Source organism: Thermothelomyces thermophilus, chromosome 2 (genome assembly GCF_000226095.1).
Source record: "Thermothelomyces thermophilus ATCC 42464 chromosome 2, complete sequence".
In the NCBI taxonomy this organism is placed as follows: domain Eukaryota; kingdom Fungi; phylum Ascomycota; class Sordariomycetes; order Sordariales; family Chaetomiaceae; genus Thermothelomyces; species Thermothelomyces thermophilus.
In genome coordinates, this window is record NC_016473.1 from 695,056 (window position 1) to 715,654 (window position 20,599).

Below are 20,599 nucleotides of genomic sequence, written 5' to 3' on the forward strand. Positions count from 1 at the left end.
GGCATCGCCGCATCCGGGCAATTCCAAATACTCGACAAAGTTGACGCAGACGAGGCAGGCCTTGGTGGGGCCATTGACAAATAAGCTGCCCCGCGGCGGGGCCGTTGCCTCCCGCCCCAGACTCGAAAATGCAAGGCGTTGTGCAACCATTGCAGCTTAGCTTCTGTCGTCTCATAGGCTGCCGGTCCTGGCTTGATCTTCCCGAGAATCCACTGTGCAGACGGTGTTGCAGTTAAGGGGAACACGATATACACAGTATAAGGATTCGAGGAGCGGAACAAGGAAGTCATACGCTAGGCTCCTTGGAACATTGCAGTGGACGGCCGTGCTTAACCAGCTCCCCGCAGTCTGGTTGGCGCGGGGCATCTTGTATGTACAATACATACAGTGCTACTCAAGATACCAGCACTTACTGTCGCGCATGTTGCACAGTTCTGATAAGACTTATGGAGCTCCGAGTAGCTGGGTCAGGAACCGTGTTTGAGTGACCATTTGTAGACGGGAGTATGTATGTATTCCAGGATGGAGCAGGCCGAAGTGGACGGCTGACATGACATTCCAAATCACTTCCACGCGCTACGTAATCTGACTAGACAACAAGCTAGCTACTTCATGAGAGCGAGCTCGGAGAGCTCGTGTCGCACCGAGAACTTCGGAGGTACTTGCGGAGATGGTGTCCTCAGTACACGTACAGTACCTGCCTCCTGCGTGGCTCGCAGAACTAGCAGGCACAGATCTCCCACCCCACCGCAAGCTCCTCACCAACCTTCCGATGATCTCAAGTATTTAACAGCTTGCTCCCGACCTTCCCCCTCCCGCCATCTTCCCAGACATCTCGATCTCTCCAACATCTTCACGAACTCTGCCTTCCAACGATTCTTGACCCATCCAAGATACCCACGCGTTAAGCGATTCGACATCATAGAACAAACCCGAAGATGCCTCTCACCGGTCACTGTCTCTGCAAGGCCGTCACCTACACGGCCGACGTGGATGCCCCTCTTCTTACCGGCTATGACCACTGCGACGACTGCCAGCGCCAATCGGGCTCGACCTACTGTGCGTTTCTATCCCTCCCCCCCCCCCCACCCCCGGCGTTCTTCACACCCCTCTTCTTCCTTCCATGACCGATACTGCGTCAGAGACAAAAACGAGCCCAGAACTAATGCTATGTTGCACAAAAACAGCTCTTGTTGTCGTGGTTCCCAAGGACAAGCTCGAGGTCAAGGGCCCCCTCAAGAAGTGGGAGGGCAAGGGCAGCTCTGGCAAGTCGGTGTGGCGCTGGTTCTGCCAGGAGTGCGGCTCGCCCATCGCCCACGACCCCGACGCCGCCCCCGAGATCATTGCCCTCAAGGGTGGTACCCTGGACAGCGAGATCAAGAAGACCCTGAAGCCGGTATGTCTCTCTCCCCCCATCGAGGGTTCGCGATATGTTTGGTTGGCGGTGCAGTGGCTAATCAAGGATTGGTAACAGACCCAAGAAATCTGGGCCGTCGGCAAGCTGCCGTTCTGCCAGGAGAAGCTGGAGAACGTCGCCGAGTACATGCCGTGAGGTAATGATTCCAAAGAGGGTTCCGGCGTTGGAAAGGATTGTACGGTGACGTCTTATAATTTGGGGCGGGAGCATCTGATGACTGTGCTTAGGGTGTTATGACTGGGCAGAGGTTTTGTTTGAGGCCGTAAATCGCCGGATGTTATGGCGAGAAGAGAACAAATCCACAGATCTGGGCTGTACTGTAGGTTAATTCCAGTGGCCGTGTATTGTCCCTACGCATTGTCTTCCTTTACCCAAATTTTAAGTGCTGCATGTTCCATGCCGCTCTCTCAGAAGTCACTGCGACACTTGGAGTGACGACACGTGTGGCTGTCATTACGGTCTCTGAATTCGCTCATATCACCAACATCGCACCCTCATCCTCTTCGGCAATAACACACCGGTTTCACGTCGTGATATAGACAGCCATGGCTGAAGAATAAAGTGATCAAGCCACATGTGATGAAAACAACACAACACCGGCCCAAAAGCCTTGCAAGGTTTCATAAGGGAACTATATCTCCTCGAACCTGACCTTGCAGTGCCGCTTCCTCCCAAACCCCCGTGTGAGGATTCTGGGACAGGGACCCCGATAGCCGTGACAAAAGACGGCACCGAGAACGGCAACGATAGCTGCATCACTCGAAACGGAGACCAAGGGTGCCGGACGATCAGGGGTCGATAGAAGGGTGAGAAGATAAGGGATGTCATCCGCGGACAACGGGCACTGGAGTTCAAGGCCAGAGCCGAGCGGATAACGGAGGCACAAAGCAGAAAGATGGAGATTGAAAAGATAGATAGGCTGGGCTTAATCAGGCCCGCCATTGTCCGTACAGGTCTGGTTATTGTTGGTGTCCGGGTGTGTAGACCCAGCAGTGGCAGTCGCCCCTTCGCCGTGCTGAATGTTGTCACGACGAATCTCTGCATCCAAACATGAGGTTAGTCAGCGAAAAGCCAGGACATCAACAGCCGGCAGAATCTCCTCACTCGTCGCCTCAACCGTATGGGGCCGCTTCTGACTTCGTCGGACCGTCACCGGTGGCTTCGGAAGGAGGCAGAGAACGACGCCGCCTGTTGATGGTGGCAACCCGGTCGTTTGAGTCGTCCGGTGTGTCATGAGCCGCACAAGATGCAGGCAGCCGGCCAAGCCGAACTGGAACTGAGATAGCAGCTCTGCGACCCCGGCTGGGAGGTTCAACACGGCGGTTGCATGAGCGTCCCCCAGGATATTGGCCGGTGTTCTTGTCGATCCAAGAGACATGTCTTCGGATTGAACTCGTCACTTATGAATATACACGAGACTTAACGGTCCCTCTCCTCGTAAGCACGCTGGGCTTGTTCCGTTACCCGCACATCTCTCGCTCCAGAGACGCACCAGCCGGAGTAATCTCACTGGCTGCTGTCGAGCCTGGATTAGTCATGACCATGACAACTTGGAGTGACGACAGCGCTCCGGATCATCCAAGCCTGATAAGAGAAAAGCACTTAGGTCCACCTCGAGGGATGTGTGTATCTCAGCAGAAATTCAGCCTGAAAATAATGATCCGAGATTAGAGGAAGCCGAGACAACATTCGGAGGACCTTAGCCTCTATTCCAAACCTTAAAGTAAGGTTCTTCAAAACTGAGCAATAATTTCTAGCATCCATTGGCCGTTCAGTAGGTGATGTTGGTTGATACAGCGACATCGAGCTGTCGAGTTCACCCATTCTGTACCCGCCCGATGCACTTGCATCCATCGAACTTGGAAAGTCGGCCGGGGGGTATGCGTAAGTTGAAATGCTAAATGAGATTGGCGTGCGACTGCGGCAGCGTGAGCCGCGGCACTGGGGGATGTTTCAAAAAGCCATGGCACGCAAGGGAATACCTGAAACAGAGTCATCGTTGGTGATGACGCCGACGGGTGATGATCGATTGCAGGGACCGCATTCACTAGCAAGCCTGCGTTCCTTCATTGCATCCATCGTTCACATAATTCACTTTCGGTCCCATGCAGACGGATTTGGTGCCGCGAAACCGGGCCCTTCGGATTCGATTAATTTCCAGGTTTGCAGCGATTTGGAAGTAAGCAGGCGCAAAGGAGGATTTTGATGGTGGGCGGAGACGCCCCAACAATCATCGGTTGGCTGGTTGCATCGCCATCGCACCCAGGCGCAATGGGCCGTCGCAACAACAGTATGCGGATGTAGCCAAACACAAGATGATACCATTTCGGTGAGTTGGTCTTGTCGGAGTGTATCCTCAGATCGCGCGGCTGGCCCTGGAACCGACTCTCGGCTGAAGCGCTGCGGGACTGGGCAGGGACCCCAGCGAGAGAGTTTTAATGATTATTACTTGGGATATCTGGCTGGCTGTGGTTCGTCGAATCGGTCGGGCGTTCCAGGAGTGATGTGTCCATACGGCGCAAGACTCCATCCAGCAGGTGATTCGGACTTCCATTAATATACTGCCCAAAACGGTTTGGCACTGGGGGCTGCGCCGGTTGTGATGTGCGGGAACCCCAACGCCGGGAAGGCGCACTTGATGACGGCCACCGAAGACGAACCACCGCATTCTGTCATTTCGTCCGTCTTCGTTGCCGCCCTCAAATTGCTGCCTAGGGGTGGGAGTGTCGAAGTTATCATCAGGCACTTAGTTCCAGAGTCGTTCTCACATTCAAGACCCAATCCTGGCCCCTGCATCACAACCTGACCGACTTGGCTGCGTGCAGGGCTGCCCTTCTCGTGTAATGTACGGAGTACAGTACGGAGTACGCAGTTTGTCCATCTGACTAGTGTACGGAGGAGGGGGCAAAATGAGGGAAAAGCAGGGCGCGCCCTGAACCGACCGATCCAGTCCCGAGTGTCGAACCTCTCCACAAACGAGGAAAAGCCTGGCAAGCGGACGGACGGACCACCATGTTGAAAATCGCACTTGAAAATGGGTAATTTAGGAGACGAGCAGGCCCCGTCGCTGGACGCGCTGCCATTGGCGCGAGAGTCCAGCTGAAGGTACCGCGGTACTTAGGGTTGGGGTTATGCGTGTAATACCCAAAAAAAGGTAAAGACGAGACTCCCTTGTTGGAGACTCCGCGCAGTGTCCCCCTCGCTTCCTGCGAACAAGTCGACCGCCGGGACCTGATTCTTTGGCAGCATGAAGGCAAAACAGGTGACGCCCGCCGCCTCACCATGGCTGCGAGGGCTCCAAACTTTTCCAGACCCGTCCATGATCCTCCTTTTCCACCATTCCCCAACTTAACCGAATGCCCACCACGCCCGCATCACCACTTTCATCGCCGACCGCAGGGAACCAACCCGTGCCCGCTGTCGCCGAACGCGAAATAAAAGTGCGACGCCAAAAGTCGATACGGCAGATTCTCACCCCAAGCTGATTGTGTGCGCCCCTTGCACGCCCAGCCAGTGGATCGCCCGTCTTCCGAGCCATCCACGCCTGGGCAAAAGCATCATTACCGTGACAAAGCCATTTTTCCCTCTACATTCCTGAATCATCCTCCTTCAACGTCGTCGTCGTTCCTCACCCAGCCACCAACACAATATCGCCGCCCACCGCATCAACGACATTTCTTTTAATTTTCAAAATTAGTCGCCATGGCCCCCTCCAGCAAGAACGCCGCTGCGGCGGCCAAGGACCGACGCAAATCAAGCAATACGGCCGGCCCAGCAGTCACGGGTGCAGCAGCATCCCCAAGTTCCTCCCACCTTGTCACCCTCAAGGTGCCGCCACAGCGGCTGCGGGCCATCGTCGACCCGGACTTTGTCGAGGAAGACACGCCGGCCAAGCAGTCACCGGCTGCAGCGGCTACTTCTGGCACCGAGAACGCATCAGACTCGACTCCCAACTCGCCTCCGGCAGGCACCCCTGCATCCCAGTCTGCCGTCATGGGACCGCCATCCGAAGGTCCCAAGAAGAAAGGGGTCAAGAGGAGTGCGGCTGCCGCCACAAATGGCAATGGCGAGGCCAAAGTCAGAGGGAAACCAGGCCCCAAGAAGAAGCAGAGACTGTACGTGTTGTCTCGGGCGTTAGTGGCCACTGGCACTGCGCTTCCCCTCTTTCAACACCATCCCGTCCCCGTTCACATTTCGTACATGACGCTGACCCTGGGCAACAGTGAGGACGGAACCATCGAAGGCGGCCGAGGCTCCCTGGCCGCACATAAACTCGGTCCCAAAGCCAACCAAGGCGCCATCAACGCCGGCCTCCGAGCGCTGGACCGGTCCGGCAAGCCGTGCCGGAAGTGGAGCAGAGGTGGCTTTACCATCAAGACCTTCACGGGCGTCGTATGGGAGATCCCGCGGTGGACGGCGCCGCCCAAGGCCCGGCCCGAGGAATCTGCCGACAGCTCGACCCCTGCGTCCGACAGCAGCAACAAGGAGAACAAGGAGGACAACAGCCAAGTCAAGAGCGAGGCAAGCAACAATGGCGGGGACGTGGAGATGCAGGACACCCCGAGCTTTGCTGCCGACAACTCGCCGGCCCCGGTCCCGGTTGCCGCCGTTTGAGCGGTTTCATCTCTTGCACTTTGTTTCTCCGCTGCTATGTAAGGGTTCGCATGGATTCAGGGTGGTTACGGGCATTTGAACGGGGGAGTTTGGGCGCTGTACGCTGGGTAATGGAAAGGGAGGATCACAAATATTGCTGGCTGCGTGGCTCATCCCGGCACACACGGCAGGCATGGCGTTTCGGAGTTTGAGAAATGGCACTAAAGGGCCGCTTTGGCAATGTATGTACTGTACAAATCTAAAAGTCTAGCATGGTCTAGGGGCGCAGCAGGTATGCGAGGGACAGATTCTAGCGACTAGGGAATTATTACATGACCTTTTTTTTTTTTTCTTTTTTTCACAACCACTGGGACTCTCGAGCACTTGTTGCCACTAATTATTCATACCCCAATTTCCTTTCCCCGAACGCGCTCGCCTCCCCCGGTTAAAGGATCTCCCGCAATTCGCAGTCTTGCGCATAAAAGGGAGACGAAGATGGGGTCATTCAGAGGACAGAGGGCACCTGGTCATCGAGACTCCTCTGATTGCGAATAGCGATCTCCGACCTCGTGACTACTCGTAACTACTCGTAACTACTCGTAACTACTCGTAACGCCAGCGTCAGCGTCGTCGGCAATTTCGGAGAAGGCCAGGGAGCAGGGAGCAAGCAGGCCCAGAGAGGCCTGGTTTGAACTAGGAATTGCGAAGGCGTGGAGCGTGGGTTTGTCTTCCGCCTGGGAGAAGCTGTCTCAGGTTGAGCGCCTCTGCCCTGCGCTGGGTGCCGTGCCTGGCCTCTCGGAGCATTCCAGTTTGAGCAAGCACTTAAGAGGGATTGCGTCGTTCCGGTCCTTTCCCTCGCTGTTGCTGGAAGAAGCCCACAATCTCCGTCTCCTCGGCCTCTGATTGGCTGGCTCTCGGAAGACGGGGGCCCAAGTGGACCTCCCCCAACGCAGCTCCTCCACTGCCCACTGTCGGGCAGCTCTGGCGCCTCGATTGCCACGCAAAGCGCTCTGGACCGTTCCCAGCTTAGCGTCAGGACCCCATGATCCCGCTTCGCTTCCAGTTACACCCGACCCCCAAATGACCCCACTGATTTGAAGGTGCCAGCCGCTGAACGGCCCCATTCTGACTGGATCGACCTCAGACATCTCGCCATGGGTGACCACCGGGTTATCAGGGAGGAACAGCAGGAAATCATCGACTGCCATTTCTATCCCACTCTTCAAGACTAATCCAGCGTCCTTTGACCCATTATACAACGGAGCCACCGCTTGCACGGCCCGCTGTTCGCTGTTGAGCTTTCTCGCACTCTGTTCCATTCGTTTCGCTGCAGAACATTGGGCGGGCTAGTACCGATTTGCGCATCTATGACATAGCGACGCAAGAGCGAGGACCGAGTGGGAAAACGACACCGGCCCATCACTCCGAACCATCCAGAGCCTGGAACTGGGCCTGACTGCCGCCTATCCATAGAGCACGCGCCCCATACACACCCGTTCCATCGCTGCAGTACCGTCCTTTTCCAACGAGCATCTCCCAAACCAGGCGAGGGGACAGCAAGGTAGAACCCACCTCGGGGACAGCTCGCGCCGCAGGTTCCTTGCCGGACAACGCCCCGGCCTGACTTGGCTGTGACGTGACCTGCTCCTGCGCGCACTGCCCCTCCGCCGCTCCCCTCGTTGGGCAGCTCACACAGCCCCTCATCATGACCAATCCCTATCAGCAACAGCAAGCCGGGTCAGATTTCGACCCTCTAGCGTCTAGTCGACTGCCGCCGCTCAACGCACGCCGGCCCTCATACGCATCCGTCGTTTCCGGCAACCCCTCGGGCCTGACTCGTCCCACCCGGTCCGGTGGCTTTTCGCATCTCCTCAACCCTTCACCCGATTCCGAACAACAGAGACAGGCCAGCGGGCTGTACTCGTCCGGCATGGCGTACGCACTCAATGCTCCCCCGGTCGAGGTCCCGGGCAGGGACGAAGCCGTCTCGGGCGGGGAGGAGCTAGGCGAGGACGTCTGGCCGGCACGCCTCGGAGTGAGCTTCCCGTACTTCTCGCGCGCCTTCGACCTCTACATGTGCAGCAAAGACTCGGTATTTCCCGACGACCCGGTCAGCAGGGAAGACATCCGGTTCCCGTCCGCCCCCTCGATCCCCAACATCAGCAGCACCGGTTTCCTCTCGCCCTCGTATCTGCGGGGCACCATATACCTACAAAAGCTGGAAGAGAAGCACAGAAAGAGGATTTCTGCGGAGCGAGATAGCGCCGTCTCTTCGAAGGGGGGGCCGGCAGCATCTTCTTCCTCCTTGTCCGGTCGTCTCACCGCTAACGGGAGCTCGTCACATTCGTCCGCAACCAGCTCGAAGATCTCCGGTTCGCTCCACAGGGGCATGGCTTTCGACGCCGCGGAGAAGCCCATATACCTGGCTGAGGACGACGACGCGGTTAGCCCTCTCCCCTCGAGGTGGAACAAGGACGATAAGGAAGCGGCTCTGGAGGTCCTGGGTGACGGCTATGAGGTCAGGCACACGGGAAGGGCGTCGAGCGAACACGAGGCGAGCGCGATCCGGGCCGACCACTACATTTCCCCGTCATGCGGGGTGTACTATTTCGAGATTACGGTGCTGAACGGGCGGCAAGACAAGATCAAGTACGTGATCCGAGGCAGAGGATACTGGAGCTTTGAATTATGCGGACGGTCCAGGGCTAACCAGACTTGTCCGGCACAGGACCCCGCAGATCGCCATCGGTTTTGCGAGCAAAGACACCTCGACATCTAGAGCGCCTGGCTGGGAGCCCGACTCCTGGGGCTACCACGGCGATGATGGCCACTCCTTCGCATCTCAAAACGTAGGGAAAGCGTACGCAGACACGTTCGGCGTAGGCGACACGGTTGGGTGTCTAATCAATTTCCGGCTCAACCACGCTTTGTTTACGAAGAATGGCCGGGAACTACGTAAGTGGGAGTCCAAAAAGAAACCCCGTTACCTCCTTAATAACCCCCCACCCCCCCCTTTTTTTCTCCCCGTTCCCCTATTTGTCTTCAATCTAGTCTTCCCTATGTATGCAGTGCCCTCTCGAATTGTTTTACCTTTTTACGCATGCTCTTACGCTCGAGGTTTTCACCTACACGACTAACACAACACAGCCATTGCCTTCAAAGATGTTCCTTTCAAGGACGTTAAGGGAAAGCTATATCCCATCGTTGGCCTCAAGAAGAAGGAGGACCACATCATGGCCAATTTTGGCCAGCGGCCCTTCATGTTTGATATCGACGGGTACATGAAGGTACGTCCACTCTGCACCACCGCCGAGCCATCGATCGGCCCGGCGCCCGGTTCCCTCCCGTCTTCTTTCCTTCAACGCCGAGAAAGATCTGTGAATTTCGCGGAAGGCGCAGCTGGTGCCACTCCCTAAGTGCGGGATGATTTGCACGTGGGAAAACTGCGAGTGCAGGAAGAGCATCCGGCTGCTGCGGATGCAAATTGCACCAGAACCCTGATCCGTTGTTTAAATTTTATCGCCACCACCATATGGGCTCCTCTGCTATATATGAGCATCATTGCATCCGTACCAACGGGTTTCTTCACCTTCGGTCGGTTGATTGCACAAAAACATTATCAACGTCAATCCAAATCATGCAGCCGTCTTCTTCACATCGGCCTCGAAAACGTCCGTGCCGTTCACAATCCTTGCTAACTCGTCTTCTTTGGGAGCAGAGGCAACAGAGTATGATTGAGGACGAGATCCGCCTTGCCGACACGTCCAAACTCGTTCCCGGGCTGTCGGAGACCGACCTCATTCAGCAGCTGGTAAGTTCTCCTAAAACCCTAGCTCGTCAACTTGCTATTGACCACGTCATCAGGTCCTCCAATTCCTGCAGCACGACGGATATGTTGAGACAGCGCGCGCCTTTGCAGAGGAGCTGCAGGCCGAGAAGACGGCTCTCCAGCTCGACCCGCAGGCGCCTGTCAAGGGCATCAGCATCCGCGACGACGAGGACGCGCACAACCGGCAGCGTATCCGGCGCGCCGTGCTCGAAGGCGATATTGACCGCGCCATGAAGTACACGGATGCCTGCTATCCGACTGTCCTCCGGGACAACGAGCAGGTCTACTTCCGTCTGCGGTGTCGCAAGTTTATCGAGATGATTCGCAAAGAGGCCGAACACAACCTGTTGCTCGAGGAGCGGAGAAGCGGCCACATTAACCCCAAGGCACTGGCCTCTGGCGACACCGACGAGGAAATGCTTGAGGCTAGCGCTGGCGACTTCGGCGGCACCTCCGCTAATACTAACGGGAACGGCGAGGATATGGACATGGCCATGGGCGATGCAGATGGTAGCGACGACAATGACCTGGCTGCTGGGCTTAGCAAGCTATCGCAGGAGGCGCTAGTGTATGGCATGGAACTGCGCGCAGAGTTCGCAGCCGATCAGGATCCAGAGGTTGCCAGGCAGCTGGACGAGATCTCATCCCTCTTTGCGTACCCCAATCCGCTGAAGGTCAAGGAGGTGGCGCACCTGCTGGATGGGAGTGGACGAGTGGCGGTGGCCGAGGCATTGAATAGTGCCATTCTAAGTGAGTCACCTCCTCTTTCTTTTTGCTCATGTTTGGTTTGATGGTTTTCCCTTGTATACCACTACCGCTTTCTGCATGCCGTCCGTTCTTCATCCCTTCCCCCATTCCTCCCCCGACTGCATCCTCCTTTACCATTGTCCCTGTTTCTACCCTTACCTTTTTTTCTCCCGCCCCGCACAGAGCCAAGCCTTCTAGCTCTTCTCGAAGTGCCGATACTAATCGTCTCTGTCTGTTTGCAGCGTCCCTCGGCAAGTCGTCACGCGCAGCTCTTGAGACCGTCTACGCTCAAACCAGCGTGTTACTCGAGGAGCTCCGCAAGGACGGCGGCGACGGTGCGTTTGTCACGATCGACAACGTCATCCGGCAAATCCCCCCTACTACGCTTCGTCCAGCTCGGTCGGGGAGCGGGGGCAGAGGGGTTGAAACGATGGGGTTATAATGCGTAACAGTGTAGCCGCAGGTGGGTAGCGCGAGGGTAGTTACGTTAGCAATGGGGATTTCGAGGTAGTACGGCCGGTTAAGTTGGTTGGCAGGCATCAGGAAGGTGGGGTAATGGTTGCTCCCGCTGCTAACTTATATAGCGGCTCCTATTTTTTTTCTGAGGTTCTGCTCCGGTGCGTCTGGTGTGAGGGTCTGTGTTGGTGTTTAGTTTCGCTGGGTTAAGAGACTGGAGGCGGGGAAAGGAAGAAGGTTGGGAAGTTCCTTGGGTGTGGTGTGGGGAGATGCATGGTTTTTCTCTTCGCTACATATACACATCGCTCATGGTGCGGCGTTAGGAGGGTCGGTCTTGCTTCTGACTCCTTTTCTTCCTTTTTTTTTTCCCCCTTAGCCCTCCTCTTCTTCTCACTCTCGGCTTCTGTCGACGTCATCTGCGATTTGCCTTTCGGAAGGTGATTGACCAAGCGCTGTGCTCTGCAGCTCAGTCAGGGGGATGCGAGGCTTTATGAAGGGCTCGCCGGCTTGGTTGAGGTCGAGTCAGCATGAGTTTGATCTGCACTTTGGGTGTGTCGTCGTTACTGTATGGTTCACTTTGGCAGGTTGCCGTCGTCGTCGTTGTTGTTGGCCGTTTATCGCTTTGGGTTCTGAGGGAGATGTTTGACTTTTGGTTGGTGGGCTTCGCCTCGAGTTTGGTGGTTTGGTGGTCTTGCCTTATTTTTTTATACATTGGGCCCTGTCCCTCACCCCTCTTCCTCTTCCACTTACCTTGTTAGGTATTCGATCTAGATAGCGCAGACAGAAAGCATGAAACTACTCGCTCCCGTTCACTCCTCGGATTTGCCTCTTCTGAAAGCGACGTGAGAGGGAGGGTAATCCGGTCAGGAAGACGGTCTTCTGGTAACAAACACAAGCACATCACATGCACATCAGGATCAGGCAATAGTTGATTCACTTTGTTGATTTCGTCTCCCGTCCCCAGATAGCCTACTCTTAAGGATTGCCTACCTGTTGACCACCTGGACTTGCCACATCCCGAGAACAGAGTGAGTGAATTGATGATGGTCTAGATTGGGGTATCTCTCTTTTTTTGTCCTTGTTTATAGCATCATACATACGGGACAACATTTACAACCACGACTACGCCGCATTACCTGTCTCCGGTAAAAGCCATAGCGGTTGCGGGGTCATCTCCGACCGTAGTTGTTGGGTTTGCTACCTCCGGTACCCGTCCCACTCGGGCCACGCGACTCCCAGCATCCGTTCCCTGTGCTCCGCCAGCTCCCCGTTCCCGGCCTCCTTCACCATTCGCCCCAGGGACACCCGCCCTTTCGCGGACTCCGTGTCCTCTTCTTCAGACATGTACTCCACCATCAGATGCGTATAACTGAACAAGGCGGCGTCGAAGGAGCCCGGCCTCTCGGTCCCAAAGAACCACGCCGTCTCGCTCTCCCTCAACAGGCTGGCCAGCGCGTCGAGTGCGTCCCTTGCGGACCGGTACACCGCCTCCTCGTCGATGCCGTCGGCGCTGTCCACCGGCGCGAGCGACACGATCTTTCCGCCGCCGGAGCTGGCGGTGGCGACCTGCTCGGCGGCGGCGCGGCGCAGCTGGTGGAGCAGCGCGGCGCGGACGGCGCGCGACGAGGAGGCCGGGTCGACATAGAGGCGGCGCAGGAGGGCATCGTGCGTCGGGTCGAGGTACAGGGCGCACAGCCAGGCGTTGCGGAGGGAGTGCGTGATGAGGGCAAGGTAGGCTTGCGCGCGGGGCGGCAGGTCCGCGTCGAGGTGTCCGAGGTCGAGGTCGGCGGCCTTGCCAGGTCGCCAGGGATTCTTGCGGGCGAAGGAGAGGAGGCCTGAGGCGGGGATCGGGGCCGGGGAGGCGGTGGGCGAGGTGCGCGGGGGGAGGAGGAAGGGGAGGGAGCCGGTGGGCGAAGAGTGGTTTGTCGAGGGGAGGATGCGGAAGTCGAGGTTAGCGAGACGGAGGAGGGTCTGAGACGAATGGTGTGTCAGTGTGGACCGATGACTCTGTGGGAGAGAAGGGGGGGAGGAAAAAAATGCGGGAGCAGGTGGGGGAAGGGGTGCGTCAGCTGCCTTACCTGCCACTTGAGACAGCCTGGATTGAAGCTCGGAAGGCCTAGCCGGGCGTCTGAGTCGGTGGAGAAAACATATAATGTCGGGAGGTCGCCTGATGTGAGTTGCTGCGACCTCTCGGGCAACTCGTTTGGTTCGTAGATCCGCAGCGGGAAGTAGTCGAACAGTCGCTGCAACGGCCGGGGAATCTGCATTTTGCGCCAGCTAGGCGCGGCGGACGGTATCGATGCCATGATTGATGATTCGAGAAACTCGCCACAGCGGAAAGAGGAGTGCCCCGCCGTGTTGCTGCTGGTGCTGCGTTCCGCAACGCCAGAATATGCTAGATTCTCGAAACGGTTTTGGTCTCGGCGCGTGGTGCAAATCGACCGAGACTCCGCAGACCGCGCCGAGGCGAATTGTCTTGCATCGACCGGGGTGGGGCCCGCCTCCCGTCTTGCATACGGATAGATCAGAAGTCGCCCGGAGATCTCGGAAGGCACCGCCGGAAATGGTCCGAGCGTACCTACCCTTTTCAATCATGGTTTTCGCGCCGAGGGGAGGGCAAGGGGGCGCCCCATTCAAACTCTGCTACCAAAGAGAAACAAGAAGAGAAGAGAAAAGAGGGGAAAGGAAAGAGATCGGTGACTCTGCTCCTTGTCAATACGGACATTGCAGCTGTGTCTCGCCCCGGAGTTGAAAACGAGCAGAACCAACCGCACCGTTTAGCCCCAAACCTGCGGGTTGCGCCTTGGCTCAGCAATCCTCGAGGCCACTGATTTGTGTCATGCACAAGTGTATGGCTTAACTATACACAACATGTAAAGCATTTAAGTACTTTACACGGCCACGATTTTTCGGCTCTCGAGGCGGAAATAAACGGGAAGTTGTTCGACTGGCAGCATGCGAGGAACAATGCAAGAGGTGATTGAAAATACAGGTTCTTTCCTCGCACTTCCCAGCTCCCTACAACACCACCTTCAAGCAGAGTGTACACTAGGGTCCGCAAGAGTTAGCCGTCGAACCACGCTGGCTGTTTCTGTCTGGACAGGAAATCGAATCTCCAACGCCTAAATGGGGCGGAAGAAGTGATGGCGATCGATTGTTATGCCACACTTCCATCCGACGCCAAAACCCACACCATCCCGGGTGTTGCCCAGCCCTGTGGGGAAGGTGAGAAGAGGTTCAGTTTGACAGATCCACCGGGCCAACAACAGGCGATACTGGACGGCGTTACATTCTCGGGTGGGAATTCAGGGTACGGTGGCTGTTATGCAATCTCGCCCGACTTGGGCTTGCTTACCGCCTCAGCCGAACGGTTAATCAGGCGGGCATACGATGGTCTCGATTCTGAAAACTAGGCTGCACAGTACACGGCCGTCCTCGGGTACCATGACATTGGCTTGCATCCGCTGAGGCTCAAAAAAAACCCGACGAAGGTCCCGCGTCTCGCGGCGGCGGACGAAGGAGCCGGAAGATCCCGGCCTCTCATACTCCGTACCTCCGGCGGACGCCACAGCCCTGCAGCACCTTAGCAGCAGCAAGACGAATCGAAGTTGCGGCAGCCTTGCTCCCTCCTGGGCACCCACATCAACGGACACGACGCATCTTCCAGGTCCTCATGAGCCGCTGGCCAGCTGCAATCCAACGACGGAGACATGCTTCAACGCTCGGCAACTGGGCTGCAGCGGGGCACGACATGGGCATGGCAACGGGGGTCAGCAGTGGAAGGTCAGCCTCCGTCGCTCTCAGTCGCTCTCAGTGCCATCCGAGAACCTCTTGGCAGATACCCTGCGCCGTCGACCTGGTTACGATCGATGCCCGCTGCAGGTGCAGGTCCTCATTTAGAGGCCTCGAGGTCGCCTTGGCTCATCCGCCGGCAGCCTGCGTGCCATGCAACCTGTGGAGCACGTAGCATCTAGAGCTGCACTCTGGTCAAACGACACGTAGGCGCCCATGAGATGTCCCAAAGGTTTGGGCACAAGGTGAAAAAGTGTGTTCGAACAGCATCGCCCGGTAACAACCCCCCGAGGAGGGCTTCGACCCTCGTGCGGGTGAATATAAGCCCCACCACAGGTGGAAGCAGCTCATGACCTGCTTACCCCCAGCCTTACACGGCAGACAAGCCCGGATCAGGCGTTTGGTTATCGCATCCTGCAGATCCACAATCTGCGATTTTCACACAGGCGAAGTTTTGCCGGATATCGGCCGCCCCTGCGCGCGAGAGAGTCGCTCTCTGTCCCACACACGGAGTCGGGCTCTGGGACAAGAAGTGTACCACGCCTTGCAGTGTAGCACCCTGCTGGATCTGTCGTCGGTTGGTGCATGACATACAAGGGGTCGAATGAAGAGAACAGCCGATTTTCACAGAGAATCAGTCGAGGCCATTCCCGATTCTTGTTCGTTACTGGCCAGGGTGCGCGCTCTGCCGTTGCCGTGTCGGCCTGTATCATTTCTTCTACCAAGGAGATCCGCTCTCTTGTTTCTTACCCCTCGTTTCCTACGCCGCGGGTTTCATAAACTTACAATTAAAAAACATATGGGGCCCCCAAAATGGAGATGTGGGCAGCCGTGTGTCGAATGTGGGGGTCAAAAGGGACCACGAGGTATGTACTGTACGTTCTGCCGTTTGACGCCGAGTTCCGGGTGACTTTGGGGTACCTCGATGGGCCAGATCCAGAACCGGGGCGGGCGCGGCTGTTCGGCCCTTCTCCCGGCCACTTCTTCTGGGGCTCGGCGCAATGGGTGGGTGTACGGATCCGTACTCCACGTCAAGAGATAAAGGCCAGGCGGCGAAAGAAAAGGGCATGAAAGATACAAGCCAAGCGAAAAAAAGATAAAAAGAAGAAAAAAATATTAAAGCAAAGACTGCACTACTCCGTCCCACTGGCCTGTTGCAATGTCAACATTTCTCTGACCCGTGATATCTATACATACAACCTACGTATCGCCTGCGCCCCCCCTCTCCTCTCTCTCTCATTCTTGTCGATCGCGAGGAGGGAACCCCCTCTCCCAGCTCGATCATCCTTTTTTTTAGTCCCAGCCTCGCCGCCTTTTGCAAAAAGGGAACTCGAGAATCAAGGAACAAATCGCCCACCTGCACACACCAAATCAATACCTGCTTTCTCTTGTCTTACCTCAGCGCCCGCCCGACTGCCACCGTCTGCGTTACAGGACATCTCACCTCTTTTATTTCTGGTCGTCACTGCAACCGCACCGTTCGCCGGCACCGTACAGCGTGGACGTGTATTACTGCAGCACGCATCCCACACGATTGCCGGCCCTAAGTCGCCAGGGAGCAAAAGGGAAAAAGGGAAAAGGGAAAAAGGGGGGGCAACCGCCATCTCCACCGTGTGTGTGTGTCTGCACGGCCAAACGTCTTTTTTTGCTACTCCCTTTGCATCTCGCCAGATTGCTCGTAAATTGGCTTCCCAATCCTGGCTGCTCAGCCCGGCTCTTTGCTGTCGTCACCTACGCCTCCGCGCCTCTTGCTTGCAGCCCGAGCCTGAGGGTCTGAAAGCCTGAGACCGGCCCCGGTGTTCGGCTCGAGTCAAACGGGTCGAGACGGGTTCAGCCCAAGTTCGGCCACTCAAGAGGCTTATCTAGGCCGTTTCACCAAGTCACCGCTGCTTTCGGCTCAGCGTGTTGCAACGCTCTCAGTCCGAGAGGCTTATTACATCCTATCCCGTCCCCTCTCTTCTTCTTCTTCTTCTTCTTCTTCTTCTTCTTCTTCTTCTTCTTCTTCTTCTCTTGAATTCGGAGGAGGAAGATATATTGCGGCGCTGGTCGTACACCACCTAGTCCGACTAGCGTATGTACAGCACCCTCGAGTGGTCTAGCTACAAAAAGGGGGGCCCCGGTCGAACCGTTGCGTCTTCCCCATCCGCGCGACTGTCGTTCATATACAACCCCCCACCCCTCCCTCCCTCCCTCCTCCTCGCTCCTCCTCGCTCATTCGGCCTCTTTCGCTCGCTCTGCTCTCAGTCGGTTCAGCAGAGGCAGCAGCAGCAGCAACAACAACAACAACAACAACAGTATACCAGCTACGCACTCAATCCTACCCGGTCGCTAATATCCATCATGGACGCCCAGCCGACCTTCAACGGCACCCAACCTTCTGCCATGTCATCGTCGTCGTCGACACAGCCGTCCCCGACACAGCCGTCTCCGACCGGCAACGTTGTGCCGCCGGCGCCGAGGCCAATCAAGGCCCCGTCCACCGAGGCCTTCCTCAAGGACTTCACCCTTGTGGCCGAGGCCGCGAAACGAGCGCAGATGGCGGTGCTGATGCGGGACTTTGAGAGCGTCGGTCTGAATTAGACTCGAATAGGGGATTGGAGAGGACTATCCGTGGCTCAATTCTTTTCTTTCTTTTTTTTTTTGGCCTCCGGCACCAGAAAGAATGGCGAGACGGCGGGCACCGGTGCGGAACCGGAATGGTCAGTTACGCGGCGGCAGGTGGTCGGTCGGATACCCTGGTTTTTACTAGACCAAGATTTTCCCTATCTCTCTCTCCGGGGAACATACACGGGACGTTGGTTTTGGATTTGGATCATCTCACGGGCATTTTCCTTTTTCCTTTTGTTGTTTATTCCCCTTTCGACAGGCGGGCGTAATTTGGAACCGGGGGCTCATCTTTGGAAGGCATCGTGGAGTTTTTTCGCTCAGGGAAGGGAGTGGGACAACCGAGGTTCATCATCGTCATCATCATGTTATCGTCGGGATTCTGTCGTATTCCATAATCCGCCTTTCTTTCCCTCTTCTCGTTCTCGGCTAGCACATAGCATACACAGGGCCGATAGAGAGTGTTTTCTACCCCTCTCACCCGAGGTGTCCCATGAGCAAATCCGGACAGTTCCCGAGTTTCCCAAGTGTTTGTATAAACCCGAGGCGAACAAAACAGGACGTTGCTCGAGATGAGAGTACATAATGATGTACAGCGTCGTCGTCTTTTTCCCATTAAACCCTCTCTCGCACATGAACCACCACCACCACCACCACCACTACTACTACTAAGACGCACTGCCCCCGGAGCGGAGAGGTCGGTTCGAAGGCTCAGATCTTGCTCACCAGGGAGACGCCGCCGTCGAGGGCGATGGTGGCGCCGTTGACGAAGGCGCCGGCGCGGGAGGCGAGGAAGAGACAGGCGCCGGCGGCGTCGGCGGGGGTGCCGATGCGGCCGAGGGGGTTGGCGGCGCGGATGGCGTCGCCAAAGTCGCGCAGGGTGGCGGCCATCATCTTGCTGGGGAAGGGCCCGCACGCGAGCGTGTTGCTCGTCACGCCGCGCGGGCCCAGCGCCACCGCCAGGTGCCGGCTCAGGTGGTGCAGCCCGGCCTTGGTCGCGCTGTAGGCGAACGTGGGCAGCTGCGGCACCCGCAGCCCGTCGATGGACCCGATGTGGATGATGCGCCCCGGGTCCGTCACGACGCCCTCGCCCTCGCCCTCGCCCTCGTCCTCGCCCCGGCCCTCGGTCCCGGCCGTCTTGGACGCCTGCCCGGCCGCCTCGAGCAGCGGCGTCAGCAGCTGGGTGAGCGTGAAGACGCGCTGCAGGTTGAGCGTCAGGAGCTTGGTCCAGGCCGAGTCCGGATAGCTATCGTAGGCTTCGCCCCATGTGGCGCCCGAGTTGTTGACGAGGACGTCTGTTTAATTGTGTTCTCTCACTCTCACTCTCTCTTTGGCCCCCCCAACCACTTCCGCGGGCGGGGGCGGTTGGCGAGAAAAACTTGTAAGTCTTCTGCTTTTCTTTTCTTGTCTCTCTTCCCCTGTGCTCTTCCCGCTCAAACCCTCCTCTCTTTCATCACAGAGGACGCAACGCAACATAAAAAAAACAAACAAAGGGAAAAGAAAAGGGTGGAAAGAAAAAAAAAAAAAGAGTGTGTGAGAGGGAGGAAGGAAGGGGTAGACAAGGGATCTCACGTACGCAGCTTCTTCTCGCGCGCCGAGAGCTCGGCGGCGAGGCGCTGGCATTCCGCCAGGGAGGAGAGGTCGGCGGGGAGGGCGATAGCGGAGCCCGGGCGGACGTTGGGCAGGGCGTTGAGCTCGGCGCAGGCGGCCTTGCAGGCGGCGGCGTCGCGCGAGGCGATGTAGACCTTGGCGCCGTTGACGACGAAGGCCTCCGAGATCATCCGGCCGATGCCCTTGGCGCCGCCGGTCACGAGGACGACTTTGTCCTGCAAAAGAAAAGAGAAAAAAAGAAATCAACGATCGACGGGGTCAGTCGAGCAGCTTACACTAGACGGTCCTTGTGTATGGCGTTGTTCTCTGAAAAGTTGTCATAAACGGCGGGCGGGTGGCTTACCTTAACGGAATAGAGGGATTGAATATCCATGATATATTAATGCTTGAATAAAAGAGGTAGCAGAAGAATAACTATACGAAACGTCAAATCTAAATCTAAGCTCTTTCGCAAATTTCTGAAATTCTCTCAGAGACTTGAATATATAGTGTAAACGGAGTAGCGCCCGACAGTTAACAGTTCCCGATGCTGTGGTTTGAGATGGGGGGGTAACGGGATGCCAGGTGGGTTTGACAGAGGGTTATCCCCCCTTCCCCCCGGAAGCCGAGCCGAGGCATCTTTCTCAGCGTGCCGGGAACCGTTGCCAAGCTCCGGGGGAGGAGCACGACCCCAGCGTTCCTTCTTCATTGGCCGAGCACAGACCTCTGCGATCTGTCAAAGTGTGCGCGTCTAGACCAGTTCAGGACAGAACGGAGAATGTACAGTCACATCCAAAAAGTGATTAGCCGTTTTTAGAAGGTGGGACCTGACTTATATCCCCCCCTCCACCTCCTATACCGACAAAACTAGTTTTTTCTATCCATAACATATAATATAGGGTACAAACCGAAAACCGACCATAGAAAGCACTCTCCTATAGTAGTAAAAGTCATTAAAACGCTCTATAAGTTAGGTTATTTAGCCTTAAAGATATAAGATATTAACGGCCTTTTAAAGTCTACTATTATAGCTATCCTTTATTATAAATAAAAGGCTACTAAGCCTAGTTTTTAACCTAGAAAACGAACTAGCTAGCTAAGGAAGCTTAATTCTAAGGCTAAATGACGTCTTATTTACTATATAGCCTAGAACCCCTTTAAAAGCCTAGCTTATATAAATACCCCTTTAAAATCTAATTACTAGCTTTACCTAATGTGACGAACCTAACTCAGACTTCTTCTAAAAGGGTTCAGACGGAGGTAAATTAAGCGGGACAAGCGTACAGGTCGTCTAAGGGATTCGGTGAAGCCAAAGGGTTCATAACAACACTAGAGTTGTCTCTTACAATAGTCAGTAATACTTGGTATAAGTACTTGTCATTATAGGTTAGGTTGCTATTACTAGTGAACTCCCAGAGTCTACTATAACAAGTAACTAGCTAGCTATATATATACGATTATCTGTCCCTCTTTAATAGTTATTACTAGTACCATTTCTCCTTTTACTCCGTGATTCTACGTTGTTGACGGTAACATGTTATTATTACTAGTGAAGACCTTAGTCTTGGTAG

General features: G+C 56.1%; 7 protein-coding genes across 7 annotated transcripts; 5 read left to right on the forward strand and 2 right to left on the reverse strand.

Moving 5' to 3' along the window:
- The first annotated feature begins 535 nt into the window (after positions 1-535).
- MYCTH_2300265 (uncharacterized protein) lies at positions 536-1,761 on the forward strand. The gene is made up of 3 exons (XM_003661125.1): positions 536-1,059; positions 1,188-1,396; positions 1,475-1,761. Exons 1-3 carry the CDS (start codon positions 939-941, stop codon positions 1,550-1,552), a joined length of 408 nt encoding a protein of 135 aa, XP_003661173.1. The 5' UTR covers positions 536-938; the 3' UTR covers positions 1,553-1,761.
- A 2,892-nt stretch (positions 1,762-4,653) lies between these two features.
- On the forward strand, positions 4,654-6,369 carry MYCTH_79897 (uncharacterized protein). The gene is made up of 2 exons (XM_003661126.1): positions 4,654-5,532; positions 5,641-6,369. Exons 1-2 carry the CDS (start codon positions 5,120-5,122, stop codon positions 6,029-6,031), a joined length of 804 nt encoding a protein of 267 aa, XP_003661174.1. The 5' UTR covers positions 4,654-5,119; the 3' UTR covers positions 6,032-6,369.
- A 1,229-nt stretch (positions 6,370-7,598) lies between these two features.
- On the forward strand, positions 7,599-11,172 carry MYCTH_2300271 (uncharacterized protein). The gene is made up of 6 exons (XM_003661127.1): positions 7,599-8,659; positions 8,739-8,965; positions 9,158-9,297; positions 9,729-9,821; positions 9,875-10,589; positions 10,829-11,172. The coding sequence occupies exons 1-6, from the start codon at positions 7,716-7,718 to the stop codon at positions 11,026-11,028; spliced, it is 2,319 nt and encodes a 772-aa protein (XP_003661175.1). The 5' UTR covers positions 7,599-7,715; the 3' UTR covers positions 11,029-11,172.
- A 925-nt stretch (positions 11,173-12,097) lies between these two features.
- Positions 12,098-13,348, reverse strand: MYCTH_2142789 (uncharacterized protein; the record flags this gene model as incomplete). Its single annotated transcript, XM_003661128.1, has 2 exons — positions 12,098-13,013; positions 13,121-13,348. The coding sequence occupies 2 exons, from the start codon at positions 13,346-13,348 to the stop codon at positions 12,240-12,242; spliced, it is 1,002 nt and encodes a 333-aa protein (XP_003661176.1). The 3' UTR covers positions 12,098-12,239.
- An 837-nt stretch (positions 13,349-14,185) lies between these two features.
- On the forward strand, positions 14,186-14,942 carry MYCTH_2124896 (uncharacterized protein; the record flags this gene model as incomplete). The annotated part of the gene is made up of 2 exons (XM_003661129.1): positions 14,186-14,352; positions 14,534-14,942. The coding sequence occupies 2 exons, from the start codon at positions 14,186-14,188 to the stop codon at positions 14,940-14,942; spliced, it is 576 nt and encodes a 191-aa protein (XP_003661177.1).
- A 987-nt stretch (positions 14,943-15,929) lies between these two features.
- Positions 15,930-17,548, forward strand: MYCTH_2300272 (uncharacterized protein). Its single transcript, XM_003661130.1, has 2 exons — positions 15,930-16,451; positions 17,079-17,548. The coding sequence occupies exon 2, from the start codon at positions 17,175-17,177 to the stop codon at positions 17,412-17,414; it is 240 nt and encodes a 79-aa protein (XP_003661178.1). The 5' UTR covers positions 15,930-16,451; positions 17,079-17,174; the 3' UTR covers positions 17,415-17,548.
- Positions 17,549-17,781: 233 nt separating this feature from the next.
- MYCTH_2300274 (uncharacterized protein) lies at positions 17,782-19,575 on the reverse strand. The gene is made up of 3 exons (XM_003661131.1): positions 19,393-19,575; positions 19,015-19,264; positions 17,782-18,733 (listed from the first exon to the last, which is right to left on the reverse strand). The coding sequence occupies exons 1-3, from the start codon at positions 19,420-19,422 to the stop codon at positions 18,150-18,152; spliced, it is 864 nt and encodes a 287-aa protein (XP_003661179.1). The 5' UTR covers positions 19,423-19,575; the 3' UTR covers positions 17,782-18,149.
- Between the last annotated feature and the right edge of the window lie 1,024 nt (positions 19,576-20,599).